This window comes from Thalassophryne amazonica, chromosome 20 (assembly GCF_902500255.1).
Source record: "Thalassophryne amazonica chromosome 20, fThaAma1.1, whole genome shotgun sequence".
Taxonomy (NCBI): Eukaryota; Metazoa; Chordata; class Actinopteri; order Batrachoidiformes; family Batrachoididae; genus Thalassophryne; species Thalassophryne amazonica.
The window spans coordinates 61161119-61176746 of NC_047122.1; the positions used below are offsets into that span (position 1 = coordinate 61161119).

General features: G+C 40.4%; 1 protein-coding gene across 3 annotated transcripts in view; it reads right to left on the reverse strand.

Moving 5' to 3' along the window:
- adcy2b (adenylate cyclase 2b (brain)) overlaps positions 1-15628 on the reverse strand; it is a 103044-nt gene that overhangs the window by 27638 nt on the left and 59778 nt on the right. For all 3 annotated transcript variants that reach the window (XM_034161034.1, XM_034161033.1, XM_034161035.1), the window contains exons 8-13: positions 13419-13577; positions 12595-12727; positions 2243-2419; positions 2079-2119; positions 1910-1990; positions 57-126 (exon numbers count right to left, since the gene is read on the reverse strand). In XM_034161034.1, coding sequence (XP_034016925.1) covers positions 57-126; positions 1910-1990; positions 2079-2119; positions 2243-2419; positions 12595-12727; positions 13419-13577 — 661 coding nt within the window. The remainder of the gene's footprint in view (positions 1-56; positions 127-1909; positions 1991-2078; positions 2120-2242; positions 2420-12594; positions 12728-13418; positions 13578-15628) is intronic.

The following is a 15628-nucleotide window of genomic DNA, read 5'->3' on the forward strand; positions in this document are numbered from 1 at the left end:
TCATTTCTCTCCTCTGACTAATCCTGCTGTCTGGTGTTATGTATGCATTCACCGACCTCTTTCTCCAGAGCTTTGTTGTGAAAGAACAATGAGATCCTCTGGAGGTCCTCAGACTTCAGCCACTGTCTGGAGATAAAAAGTGACAGACAGACTCAGACAGTGCAGAGATCCAGAAACAATGCTTCAGCATCACAAGTGATTCACAGTAACTGAAGGCACCAATTAACAATGAACAGACTGTGGATTATCACTATGTATGTGAGCATAAAAAAAGGTTTTATTTTGCAGACTTAAGAATTTTGTTCATGTATTTTCAAGTTTTCCCACATGTATAACTTGGGGCCCGTTCACACTATGACATGAAGTGTATGACGTAGGAGATTCTCACAGAAGGTTCACAGCAAGGGTCCAAATTTCTTGTCTTCAATGCAGGATGATGTAGCTCAGTGGAGGGTGAAGTAGATTTGCTGATGGTCCACTGACTTACTACAGCATGTGGTTCAACTTTCCTCATCGAGGGTGGGCACATTAGTAGTGCACTCCGCGGAGCAGCAGCGTAGCGGAGAGAGATGCTACATATTCCTTTATATTATTGCCACACAGTTCGTCATACCCAAGGATCCAGAGTATGTGGTGCGTTCAGTCAAGCCTTCGACGGAGCAGGAATGGCGTACTCGCAGAGGTGATGTAGTGGTAGTGTAACTCAACTCTTGCCAGCGTTTCAGCATGAATGTAGAAAATTTTAAGCATGTTGATAATTTTTTTCAGCATTCCCCCGACTGATGCAGACTTTGCTCCTGTGGAGTCCGGTGCACCTTGGCGTAGGTTGACGTTAATCAAATTTCTACTCTCCGTTGGCAAACACCAGGCTAAACATCACAGCGTGAATGCAAAAATTAACTATTTTAATGGACTGAGCTACAGAGTATTTTTTGGTTTCATGAATAAATCTGTTTTTCTTTTTTAATTTCACTTTTGATGCTCTGTGTGCTTCTTGCCCTGTGTGCTGCTATACAATGCTGCTGGAACCTCAATTTCCCAGAGGGAGTCTTCCCAAGGGATTAATAAAGTTCTATTTAATCCAATCTAATCTAATCTAACACCACAGCACATTCACAGAACATCTTTACTTCACGATACACACATTCTACAATGCTGTGCAAATGTTTTAGGCACATTTAATGCTTCATAAAAGCATTAAAAATGATGAAAACCTGATAAATATTCATAAATAAATTAAATGTGTGATGAATTTCAACTTTTATGATAATCAATAAGAAAAATTGGGTCCATTTATGTGCGATTTTTCAGTTTATAAGTTGCACCAGTGTATTAAATTGCAGGACATCAAAAAACGTTTTTAAGAAGAAAAACGCGACTTTGAGTATGAGTAAATGAGTTTTGGAGTCATTTTAATATAATATTATTAATATTAATAAAAATGTAGCTCTCATATTCATTTTTGTTGGAACTGATTTTGTGTTGACATGCCATTAAAAAGGGGTGCTGGTGGTGGTGGGGTGGATCAAACGCTACTTTTATTATGACTCTAGAAATGTTTGCACAGTACTGTATGTGTGTGTGTGTGTGTGTGTGTGTGTGGTGTAGTCATGTTTTCTTTGAAAATATAAAAAAATATATAATGGTGTCTCTAATCTATCTATTTATTGATAAGCAGCACAGCAAATCAGCAACAAATCATTATGTTTTTACAATAAAGCACCATCGCCTGAATTAAAAGTGTTTCCAAACCAGCTCGGTGATAAATTGATCTTATTTCCGACGGACGCTTTAGATTTTTTTTTGCTCATTGCACATTCTGGCTTTGTGTTTCTACTCTTTTTTCCCACTGTGAAGTGTTTACTGTGAAGAACTATGACAGCAGCATAAAAATAGAACGTGCACTTGCTTCTGCGAGTTAATGCCATCAATCGTGCGAATCATCCGCTCATTGAGTTCCTCCTCAAACCGCCTCCTCTGAGATTTGGACCTGGCAGAGCACACGGTAAAAGTGATCCCTTAAAAGCGAGTAATTACGAGTCGTGATTATTCAGGCGGTGATGCTGCATCAAACTCACCTTTCTCTTCTCTGAAGATGATACTGCCCCATTGGAACATCCTAAAATGAAAAAAAAAACAAAACACACATCACATGTATTGATCAGGGATGTTTTGTGTATGTGTGTGTGTGTGTGAGAGAGAGAGAGAGAGAGAGACGGAACAGAACGCTGCTTGCACTCACAGCAGTGTTGATTTTGCCGTTTTCTGTGGTCATACTGTCTCGATGGTGAAGATTTGCGAACGGCTTGGCGGCACCCCAGGACTCCAGATAGCGGGTCATCCTGACAGACGCTCTCATCTTGCCCCCGTCCAGAGAGGGCCGAGAGCGCGCAGCCAGCAGAGGGCTGTGCTTGTCAGTCTGGAAGACGAAGAACAGCAACAGAAAAGGAGAAGGCTTCTATTTTTTAATACACTATAAATGTTTCATCTGACAACTTTCATTTCTGGTCAAACTGATCCTCAAGCTGCAGAAAAAAAAACCCCGTTATATTGCAATAGTTCCTCCTGTGCATGTGAAAACCAGAGGAGTGGAGGGTGGAGTTTTACTGCCCACTGATGCAAATGCAAAGGTCAGATGACAGAACTGGAACTTGAAACATGGAAATGATTGTTGTACAAAAGCTTCAGATATCTGTCGTTGAGATAGGTGATGACTGGAGGCAGTTTGAAGCAGAAATGAGGTGATAATCCATGAACTGCGTCATCGGGGGGACCGATTTTTAGGGGGACAGTTCGGTCTGCGACACTGGCTTATTCCAATTAAGGGACCCCGGCGGAAGCTGGAGCCTGTCCCAGCGGTCATTGGGCGACGGCGGGGGGAGGACACCCTGGACAGACAATTTTTCTTAGGATTTCATTTCAGGCCACGTCCAGTGCCTCCTGAACAGTCAAATTCATACAGTGGGTGGACAAAAGAAGTTAATGATAACGGTAAATTAGTTGGACCGAGGACGAAGGTCAAGTGGTGACTCTTTTGTTCACTTGCAACCAAAACCACATTCCCACATAGATGATTTTGAAGATGTCCAACCAAGCCACAGCAAAACAAGGGAAGGAGACCTGCAAGCTTGTAACCAGAGAATCCTCAGTTCAATAGGGAGCCGTTGTCTCATTTGAACCCTGTGTGATATCGCGGGATTTGACTACTTATGGGGACAGCCAGTCCCGTTGTGCAGTATATACACAGCATAACTTCACATGGAAAAATGGTGTACTGTTTTGTTTTTGGATGCAATCACCAAAACAATCATGAAAAGTGTTTTTTTTTCCGGTTCCCGATGGAGAAGGGAAGACAAGACGAATGGGAGACGTTGTGTCAGTGTTAGCCTACACAGTAGCTACATTCTCCCGCAAGCAAAACCGCCTCACCATATTTGTGCTCTGGGTCATAAGCAAACTGCAACACATGTCCACTTCCCACCGAATCGTCACTCTTTCTTTGTGTGTAATTTACCCAAAAACTCAGCAACAATGCTATTTTTTTTCTCAGGAAGTAGAGAAATTACGTCATGTTTTACCCCTTTAGCGCCCGCACTCAAACGAAACTGCAGTGTTCAATTCCCCATCCTAGAAGCAACTCATGAATATCCCCTTGAGTGAGGTCCTTAATCCCCAATTTACTCCCAGTGTGCAGTTGAGCACATTCCACAGGAACTCACTGACATTAGTGTGTGTATGTTTGTGTGACTGGATGAATGTGAGGCATCATGGTAAAGCAGTTTTTCATCTTCAACAGATGAAAAAGTGCTGTAGACATACAGTCTGTTTAAAACACCTCAACGTTATTATAACATACAAGACAATTCATCATGACTGAATAAAGAAACACCATGATTTTCCACAACATCTTCAGGACTCAGGAAAGACTCTGCAACAGTGCGGCATTGTGTTACATTCCATCAGGTTTTCACCCAACTATCCAAGAATACACAGTGTTGCCTTACAGGTGGCAGCAAGACAAAGCAAGACTGCTTGACAACACAAAGAGGAACCACAAGACTTATAATGACAGTATTTAACTGTAGTAGTAGCATACTATACCATCAGGACTCATTAAGAGTGTTCAAAACTCACCAAGACATCAGACTGATCACCCGCTATAATGTAGTCATCATGATAGTGTCGTGATAAAAAAGAAATATTGCATGTGGGAACAGGGCTGAATAAAAACTGGACATAAAATTATATTTCACCACTAAACCCACAACCAGGTAGAAGCAGGTCACACCTCAGGTGCTGACGCTGGCAGTGATGGTGCAGGTAATCGAGTTAGCAAAGAGACCAGGTAGACTCTGTGACGACAGATGCACCAAGAATTAGCTGCTGTTCCCCACTGCTCATTAGAAGCTAATGCTAATGTTTACAGTCCATTAAATTGCTTTCTTCACCCTCAGAGCCTCACAGGTGATGTGCATGAACTTGTTCTCCAAATTCCATTTCGTTCCAGCTCACTCTCATTCCCCTTCTCTCCAGAGCATATCACCGCCTCTCCAGGCTCTCTCAACCTGCTCTCTACTCTCACTATAAATCAAAATGTAATCTGCAAACATCATAGTCCATGGAGAGTCCCATCTGATCAGGTCAGTCAACCTGTGCATCACTACTCCAAACAAAAAAAAGGGCTGAGACCCCATTCTTGATGTAATCCCACATCCACCTTGAAAGTGTTTGTCATTCCTACTACAATCTCACACCTGTTGCACTGTCATTGTATATATTCAGCACTACCTTCACATACTTCTCCACCACTCCATACTTCCACATACAATGCCACAACTCTTCTCTTGGCACCTGTAAGCTTTCTCGAAATCCACAAACACACAATGGAAGTAATTCTGACTTTCTCTTGTCCATCAACATTTTCTGCATCCTGCAGACTGCCTCTGTAGTTCTAAATTCACTTATTTTACTTATTAATACCAATGCAATATTATTACTTCCCATGTGGAACAACGTGAATGCAACTGTCATCCTGTCTGGTTATTTACTAGATACTGAAAATCAAAGAAAGACAGAGACACACTGGAAAATGACAACAAAAACAATCTCCTTGGTGAGAATCAGGATTAGGAGAGAATGCCTGAAATGGATAACCATTTCTCAACATCAGAAATGTAAGAGTTTGGCAGATGTATGCATACATTGCAAAACTGGTGACAATGACGTAAAATGGAAAATGATCCATAACGTCTGCCGTCATTTTCTGTGTGTGTACTGAACAATTGTGACAGTGACAATAAAGAATGAAAATGACAACAAATATGACACCAACATCCTCTCCGGTCCACAGATCCGTTCAGGGCCTCATAAAAGCATCATAAACATCTACAGCCTTTTGCAAATATCTAACAGGATATTGAAAAGCTATTTTCACTTAGATAAACAAGCCAAGGTGTTGCATCATGAGATGAATAAACAAGGAAGTGTTCACCAATATTGAAAAGGTGCAGACTACAAAAACCTATAAATATAATTGCAGAGACCAAAGTAGTCGCACACAATCTCATGTCTTCAAGGCCAAAGAATTGTATTTAATGGGTAGTCTTAGAAGCATTGGTGACTATTGAATACATTTTTTTTGCATGGAAGCTGTGACTTTTTCTGTGACTACTTTGGTCTCTACATCACGAGATGAAACCTCACCACAGTGTAAATAGACTTTAGAGGACAATGATGGATTATGGCAAAACTGTTGGCTGCCATAAGTGAGAGTGTTTATCTAACTGAAGTGGGCTGACAGCAGCTTGTTGTTTTCAAATTCAGATACATTTGCTGGTTTGTTTGTTCCAACATTTGTTATTGAGATCATTCTACTCTAAAGGGACTGCTCCATATTCAGAAATGACTTGAAAGAAAAAATCAGTGAAATGAGAAAAAGAAAATGCAAACAATTTTTTGGTTTGTTTTCTATAAATCCCAGTTTCTTTTTTGTCTTTTGCATGTGTTTCTACAAATATTTTTCTCAAGCACATCCCAAAGCAGCTCATAAATGTGATTGCGCGCGCATGTCATTAAAAGGTATTTAATGTCAGCTGTCCGTGGTGCTGATCCATAAAAGTAGGTACACTGAAGTAATGTAGCAACTCTAGTAAGTTATGGGTAGTACTGTATATTTAATAGAAAAAACTGGAAAAGTGTAACTGTAATAACTCTATACAAATATTTGATACATTTTAATTGTTAAAGAATTATTCAGAACTCAGATCAACCGCAGTCATGAGCTTTCTTTTTCTTTCTTTCCTGTGAAATCGAGAGACACCTGGGAAGAGCTTATAAATTTATGAGGCTGCCGAATAGAGGTGTTTGACAATGCCACTATATTTGCAGGAGAATGAAGGTGCAAGTCTTCAGGGTACTTCCTGGTACTTCCTGGGTTGTGAGAAGGGGCACCTAAAGGGATTCTGGGCCCCTTGAAAAGAAATCTTAACTGGGCCACCCCCCCATATTATTTAGAGAGTATTATAATTGTACAACCCCAGTTCCAATGAAATTGGGACATTGTGTAAAATGTAAATAAAAACAGAATACAATGATTTGCAAATCCTCTTCAACCTATATTCAATTGAATACACCACAAAGACAAGATATTTAATGTTCAAACTGATCAACTTTATTGCTTTTGTGCAAATATTTGCTCAATTTGAAATGGATGCCTGCAACACATTTCAAAAAAGCTGGGACAGTGGTATGTTTACCACTGTCACAGCTTCACATGCCTCACATTCACCCGGCATAATTGTAAAGCGCTTTGAGCGTCTGATGTAGATGGAAAAGCGCTATATAAATGCAGTCTATTTACTGTGTTACATCACCTTTCCTTCTAACAACACTCAATAAGCATTTGGGAACTGAGGACACTAATTGTTGAAGCTTTGCAGGTGGAATTATTTCCCATTCTTGCTTGATGTACGACTTCAGTTGTTCAACAGTCCGGGGTCGCCGTTGTCGTATTTTGCGCTTCATAAAGCGCCACACATTTTCAATGGGTGACAGGTCTGGACTGCAGGCAGGCCAGTCTAGTACCCGCACTCTTTTACTACGAAACCACGCTGTTGTAACACGTGCAGAATGTGTCTTGGCATTGTCTTGCTGATGTAAGCAGGGATGTCCCTGAAAAGACGTTTCTTGGATGGCAGCACGTGTTGTTCCAAAACCTGGATGTACCTTTCAGCATTGAAGGTGCCATCACAGATGTGTAAGTTGCCCATGCCATGGGCACAAACACACCCCCATACCATCACAGATGCTGGCTTTTGAACTTTGTACTTTTGACAATCTGGATGGTGTTTTTCCTCTTTTGTTCTGAGGACACGACGTCCATGATTTCCAAAAAGAATTTGAAATGTGGACTCATCAGACCACAGCACACTTTTCCACTTAGCGTCTGTCCATTTCAAATGAGCTTGGGCCCAGAGAAGGCGGCAGCGTTTCTGGATGTTGTTGATGTATGGCTTTCACTTTGCATGGTAGAGTTTTAACTTGCACTTATAGATGTAGCGACAAACTGTGTTAACTGACAATGGTTTTGTGAAGTGTTCCTGAGCCCACACGGTAAGATCCTTTACACAATGATGTTGGTTTTTAAAGCCATGCCACGTGAGGGATCGAAGGTCACGGGCATTCAATGTTGGTTTTCGGCCTTGCCGCTTAGGTGTAGAAAGTTCTCCAGATTCTCTGAATCTTCTGATTATATTATGGACGGCAAATGATGGAATCCCTAAATTCCTTGAAAGTGAACATTGAGAAACATTGCTCTTAAACTGTTGGACTATTTTTTCACGCAGTTGTTCACAAAGTAGTGATCCTCACCCCATCTTTGCTTGTGAACGGCTGAGCCTTTTGGGGATGTTCCTTTTATACCCAGGCATGACACTCACAATTAGTGTCCTCAGTTCCCAAACGATTATTGAGTGTTGGTAGAATGAAAGGTGATGTAATACAATGGTAAACATACCACTGTCTCAGCTTTTTTGAAACGTGTTGCAGGCATCCATTTCAAAATGAGTAAATATTTGCCCAAAAACAATAAAGTTTATCAGTTTGAACATTAAATATCTTGTCTTTGTAAGCTTGTAATTTATAAGCTCTTCCCAGGTTACATACAGTACTACCCATAACTTACTAGAGTTGCTACATTACTTCATTGTACCTGCTTTTTAGGGATCAGCACCACGGACAGCTGACATTAAATACCTTTTAATGACATGCGCTCGCAATCACATTTATGAGCTGCTTTGGGATGTGCTTGAGAAAAATATTATTTTTAAAAACACGTGCAAAAGACAAAGTGAGTGAACACAAAATTGTTCAGAAACTGGGATTAATAGAAAACAAACCAAAACAATCATTTGCATTTTCTTTTTCTCATTTCACTGATTTTTTTCTATCAAGTCAGTTCTGAATATGGAGCAGTCCCTTTAGAGTAGACTGATCTCGATAACAAATGTTGGAACAAACAAACCAGAAAATTTATCTCAATTTGATAACAAGCTGCTGTCAGCCCACTTCAATTAGATAAACACTCTCACTCATGGCAGTCAACAGTTTCGCTATCCATCGTTGTCCTCTATAGTCTATTTACACTGTGGTGAGGTTTCATCTCGTGATGTAGAGACCAAAGCAGTCACGGAAAAAGTCACAGCTTCCATGCAAAAAAAAAAAAAAAAAAAAATGTATTCAATAGTCACCAATGCTTCCAAGACTAACCGTTAAATACAATTCTTTGGCCTCGAAGCTGTGAGATTGTGTGTGACTACTTTGGTCTCTGCAATTATAGTTATATGTTTTTGTAGTCTGCACCTTTTCAATATTGGTGAACACTTCCTTGTTTATTCAGGGCCCCTGTCAATCATGGGCCTCTAAAATCCTTCTCCTTATTCTCCCCTTGTCGGTACCCCTGGTTGTGAGAGTTGACCTGCATGTTGATTTGGCACAGGTTTAAACCTTCCGAATGCCCTTTTTGACACATCTCCACAATACATGGAAGGGGTGGCCTTTAACGGGGAACTTCTGGAAACAAGCACACTTAACTGCTTGTCCACCACCCCAGCCAGAACTCCAAGTTGATGATTGGATGTTTTTAGTGCTGTTTCTCTCCAGAGAATCCTTGGTTACTTCCAGAATGACTTTCTGCCAAATTTGCGACTACTTAGAGAGATTCAGCCTGGCTACTTGCAATGTGTGAGAAAATGAGCTATGACATTCCAGTCATGAGGAACATTTGCAATGTCTCCGCAGTGACGTTCATGATTCTGGGTCTTCGGACTTTGAGATCAAGAAATGCTGGAGAAGAGTCAGTCATGAGGACGTTGGACACAGGTGTTTGGCAGTCCTGGTACTTTTGCAGAACAAGGGTCTTAGGGCCTGATTTACTAAGATCCCAGATAACGAGTGATAAATATCCAGATCTAATATACATGGAAGACAACTCAGTACTCAAATAGCAGTATATTGTATTGATTTATTATTGATTTGTTTATTTATTTGTTTATTTACTTGGATCCCCTTTAGCTGCAGCTCTGCTGCAGCTACTCTTCCTGGGGTCCACACAAGTCTACAAACACAATATACATTAATCAGAAATGCATTCAAAAATATAAAAAATTTAAAAAGGAAAAAAATAAAACAAAACAATCAAATTCCAGTCAAATTAATCACCACACCAGGTCAGTCGATATACACAAAATAACTTGTCTATAAATGATCAAAAGCTAAACCCAAATTGCATGTTATGTCAACAGATGCAGCTTTAGAAGTTCCTTAAAAAACATTCAGTTGAAATGAGTTTAATGCATTCCAGTAATAAATTCCATTCCTTCATACCCCTAAATATGACAGTGTTCTTTATGGCATTAGTCCAGGCTACAGGTAGCGTAAAGTTTCTCACCACAGCATGTCTGGTTATGTATCTATGATTTTCTGAATTGAAAGAGAAATCCCTAAACAAAATACAAGGTAACTTAGTGACAATAATCTTTCTGGTAAAAATGATCAGTGAATATAAAAATCTATCTTTAACTAACAGCCAGTTTCAATTATTATGTATTGTAATGATGTTAGTCCTATAACTGCACTTAAGTGCTATATGAGAAGCCCTATTTTGAATAATCTGTAATTTATTTATCATTTCTCTGGAGGCATTTGACCAAATTGCTGGGCAATAGTCCAGGTATACTAATAATAATGCTTTAATAGCATAATTCAATGTAGAACAACTTTAAAACCTTGCATGTCTTCTCATAATAGATATACCACTGCCCATTTTTACAAAAAATATTATTTATATGTTTTTTCCATGATAATTTTGAGTCTACCACTACACCCAGCAGCTTAGTCTCATTGATGTGCACAGGAATGCACACAGCAACGCAAATATAGACACAGACAGCTGTGCATGCAGCGTGCACAGCTCAGAGTCTGTGAGGGATGAGCTGTGTCACTTGCACAGGTAGCCATGTGCCATGGTGGAATACACTGATAGCTGGCTGTGTGCCTGCTATTAGTGTATCAGTGTGTTTCACCAGCAGAATGCACATGCATCGCGCACAGCCATGCATCCATCATTCCACACAGACCCTGAGATGTGTGTGTGTGTATTTGTGTGACATCAGTGACTATAATTACATACCAAAATGTACTCTGGTCCACCTGTTCTTAAAGAAACAAACATGAGGTAAAACCGTTAAAATCTTTAAATATGCCCGACATTTACAATGAAAGTTTTTTTTTAATTCTGTCTGTGCTGATGGAAGGTTTCAAAATGATAAAACACAAATGCTATCAGCACCGGCTAAATTAACTTTTGTTGCATGTGCAAACGTCACCTATTTGCATGTTTCCTCCCATAATTTTGCACTCTCGGGTGGACAAACCTCAAATTGCATAATCATGAAGGTAAATGCATGAAACTGCAATTTCACAGGTGCAATCCTCATTGCGCTCAGTTAGCAAATCAGCATGCAGGTGTGTTTGCGGTAACCATGTTTCACCTGGCTGCAGCTCGAAGTAGATGTCTCTCTTCAGGAGGTTAGGGACAGACAGGTTGTCCGCCTGTGTAATTACCATTCAGGATCCAAGGTGGACCAGGTGAAGCGCGGCACCATCAGTGTGATATTTTATGATGTGATTATGACTATCTTGTGGTTTTTTGGTTCCTCCTGCAGATTCTGGAGCCTCTTTACACTCTTAAGCTTTTTGGTGTGCCCATAAGACACTCGTTATTGTACAAAATTTGATCAAACATCTTAAATAAAAAAAATGCTTTTGGGAAACATCTTCTTAGCTTGAAATGGTTCATCATAGGGTTTGGACAATCAGCTCAGTATTAAGATCCTTTTGGGGAAGGAGGCCCTGATCAGTGTGTTTAAATGTCAAACGTGGGTATCATTCACACTAATTAAAGCAGATTCCTCACTCAGTGATCCCCGATGACTGTGTGTTTGTGTTTTTCACAGTTGCAGTTATCCATATTGTTCTATGACACATCATCCGTGCTGTAAGAGAACTCTTGTGTATATTTCAGGATCGAAATTTTTAAAGATTTTTATTTAAAAAAGATTAAGTGGTGCTCAAATGGCAGCTGGTTTGAATTGTAGCATTAAAATACAAAAAGTTGGCCAAAATAAAACTAACACTTTTAAATCCAGAAGTATCCACTTCAAACACTGGAATGTGAGATTCTAATAAAAATAGATGAGTCGCCACTTCACATGAGATCTACTTTGAGTTATTTTGGACCTATGCCTGGCTTTTTAAATAATCTGCTGTAAAATTTTCTTAAACTGTCCAGGGTGTCCACCACTTGACCGATGGCTGCTGGGATAGCTTCCAGCCCCTTCCCTGTCATCCTTAACTGGAATAAGCAGTTATAGAACATGAATGAATGAACCACTTTCCTTAAGTCTAGTTTATTCCGTAACGCAATAAGTTATCGGAATTTTTATTCTTCTTTCATGGCTTTCAGCTGCCCCTGGTTGACTGGGGTCACTGTAGCAGATCTGGTCCAGACACAGTGGGATTGCCCTTCCTGATGCAACTCCGATTCTACAAAGAGAAACGTGGTGTTTCCGAGTGGTTTTCCAATTCAAGTGCCAATCAGGACCTACTCTGCTTCACTTCTGAGATCTGATGGGATCATGTACACACAGAGCGGAATGACTGTGACAAATATTATCATAATAACGGTAATAAATTAAGTGTGTAATTGCAGTAGTACCTAAGGCTTTGAAGCAGTTCCCCTCTCCAATCAACTTTTTAACTAAAGTACACTGTTTTTCTGAACAATGTCTGGAACAATCCATTTTACTCAGATTTTCAGAGAGAAATACACAACAACCAGCATGTACAACACTGACACCTGTTTGTTTCACAGAAAGAAAAATGTAGACACTGCTGTTTTTTTTTTTTTAACAGCCTAATATTCCTTTATAAATTCTAATTATAAACTATTATAAAGATTTTGAGCTTTAGTCACTTTTTAAAACCAAGTGCTATTATTATTTGTCTAAAAGCTTTATTGGGATGGATGATGCTAACCTTAGGATTGATGACCAGGTAGGTGATCACTCCGTGCTCTTTCAGGTAGGAGTCTCGACTCTGTCCGTCTCCAGGCTCCACCTTGTATGATCCTTTCAAATGCTCCAGTGTCACTGAAGAGATGTGGACCCTCCTGCAAAGCAAACATGAAAGAAGGGGAGCAGATGGTGAAGGTTTGGAGTTGTCATCATACAGCTCTCTTAAATTAATAACTATGAGAACCTAGAAACCTCTTGCCTGTCATCTCTCTACAAATGGGTGGAAATGGTATTTTTTCAACCTTTGTGTGACTTGCAGCAAAGGACAAACCATCAGCAGCACAGTGAGACATTGTTGTAGCACCGGAGTCGAGTTTTCACATAACGAGCTGGCCAATTAGACTGCACTTCTTACAATGGTTCAACAGTTTCCCTAATGACCACAGAATAAATATAGAGCTGGATGTTGACGTAAACGCAAATAAAATTTCAACATGAGCAGAATAATACATGTTCCAAGACAGTCTATAAATGTGTGCATGATGATGACACACAAAATGTGATTGCAATTAGATGTTGCTACATTATATTGATATGTTGCTACTCCCTGAACTTCAGCCAACACTGATTTTCGAAGACCAACACTGACACCTAATCGGGCTAAACCTGGTCTGGACTGTTAATTAGTGCCAAATGAACAGCTTACCATCAAGTCGGACTTTTAACGAGTAAAGTCAGGCTCGGATTCACCATGAAAATTTATAAAGCGACCAACATCTACAGCAGCAGTGACATCATGCTGAGCCGAGGGGATCAAAACTTGGGAACTAATCAATTAGGTCTTACCCTGGCACACCACCTGCCTCCATGTGATTGGCTAGTGTTACATCATGTGACCACACATCGTACTGCCACTTGCGGAGGCCGATCACACCGCAGAGGACATTTCCAGAATGAACACCAACACGCATGTTGATATCAACTCCAGTGGCATCTCGGACCTTCCTGTGGAGAATCAAACATCACAAATGTGTAGTGTGTGTGTGTTTGTGTGTGTGTGTGTGTGTGTGTGTGTGTGTGTGAGAGAGACAAGCATCCGTCAGCTGTAATTTGCACTGTGTAGCATTTTGTGCCGGGTGGAGGATGGGACCCGGAGTGTCTATGTGATATTTGTGGCAACAAACTTGATTACGTGTTTAAACCCACATGATGAGTAATATCAGGTTGCTCGTAACGTGTATACTACGACCCCATTAAGGCCACGGCGTACTTCCTCAGACAGTTGTCCAATGCCTCCTGTTGGATCAGGACAGGAAAGCTTCCTCAAATATGATGTTCCCAGCTGCTGACACTTGGAGGATACATACCAGGAGCAAATTAGGGTTAAAAGGACCTTGTCCAAGGGACCACTGTGATTTCCCGGTCTGACGGTTAATCTGAAAAGCGGATCCTCTGGTGATAAGCCCGTCACCGTAACCACTTCACCATTACCTCCAGTTGAACTCTATTAGTGTTGATCAACTTGGTTTAACCAGAAATTAATAATGTGTCATTGAAAATAATTTTAAATCAACTTTATCATAGTGTTAAAACAATGCTATTTGAGTGTTAAATCAACTCTGTCACAGTGGCTATAAACAAACAATTTTAGTGTTGATCAACCTGATTTTACCCCAAATTTATACAGGTCCCTTTGAAAATAGTGTTAAATCACTTATATCACAGTGTTAAAACATTTCAAGTTGAGTGTTACATCAACTCTGTCACAATGGATATAAACTCTATCCATGATGATCAACTTGGTTTAACCACAAAATAACACCGGTCCCATTGAAAATGGTGTTAAATCAGCTCTATCACAATGTTAAAACAATTCTAGTTGTGTTAAATCAACTCTCTTACAGAGGATATAAACACTTATAATGTTTATCAACTTGATTTTAGCCCAAATTTACACGGGTTACTTTGAAAATTTTGTTATATCAACTATCATAGTGTTAAAACAATTCTAGTTTAGTGTTAAATCATGTGTCTCACAGTGGATATAGACTCTATTAGTGTTGATCAACTTGCCCTAACCACAAATTAACACTGGTCCCACTGAAAATAGTGTTAAATCAACTCTATTACAGTGTTAAAGCAATTCTAGTTGTGTGTTAAATCAACTCTCAAACAGTGGATATAGACTCTATTAGTGTTGATCAGCTTGGTTTAACCATAAATTGAGGCTGGTCCCATTGGAAATAGTGTTAAATCAATTCTATCACGTGTTCATGCAATTCTAGTTGAGTGTTAAATCAACTCTCTCACAGTGGATATAAACTTTATGTTGTGAAAGTGTAGGAACACGGACCCACAACAGGGGGCGTAAATGAACGGGCAATGGATAAGCCAAACAGTAACAATTTAATGTTGTAAATTGTGCACAACGGAATACAGACAAATACAGTTTTGGTACTAGAAACAATTATATGTTGAGTGACGTGTGGGCAGGCTTGAGGATAGGAGACACCCGTCCAGAACCGAGCCGGATCCCACACGGCCCTCACCGCCAACGGATCTGAAGAACACCGGATCCGCCAAGTCCTGAGTCCCCAGGTGGCCACCGTCTCCAGCTGTCAGACCTGGCACTGCTGGCAGAGAACAAAAACAGCACAGGTGAGTGTGAGTACGCACACTCAGTAATCCCACAGTCTGTGTTCTTTTGGGAGGGAGCACCTCCACCTCCAATCACACACTCGTGCAGCTCCTGTTTAACCACTTATCTGGTTGGGATGTGAGGCGAAGCCGTCGCTAATCAGTTGCAGTCCGGCCTTTAAGGTGGTGGTGATGTGGATGAGTGACAGCTGGTGCTGATGACGAGTGACAGCTGTCACTCCCGGTTGCTATGACGCCCTCTCGTGCTTGAAGCCCGCACTTCAAGCAGGGCGCCATCTGGTGGTGGTGGGCCAGCAGTACCTCCTCTTCAGCGGCCCACACAACACTTTATTAGTGTTGATCAGCTTGGTCTAATCATAAATTAGGGCTGGTCCCATTGGGAATAGTGTTAAATCAAT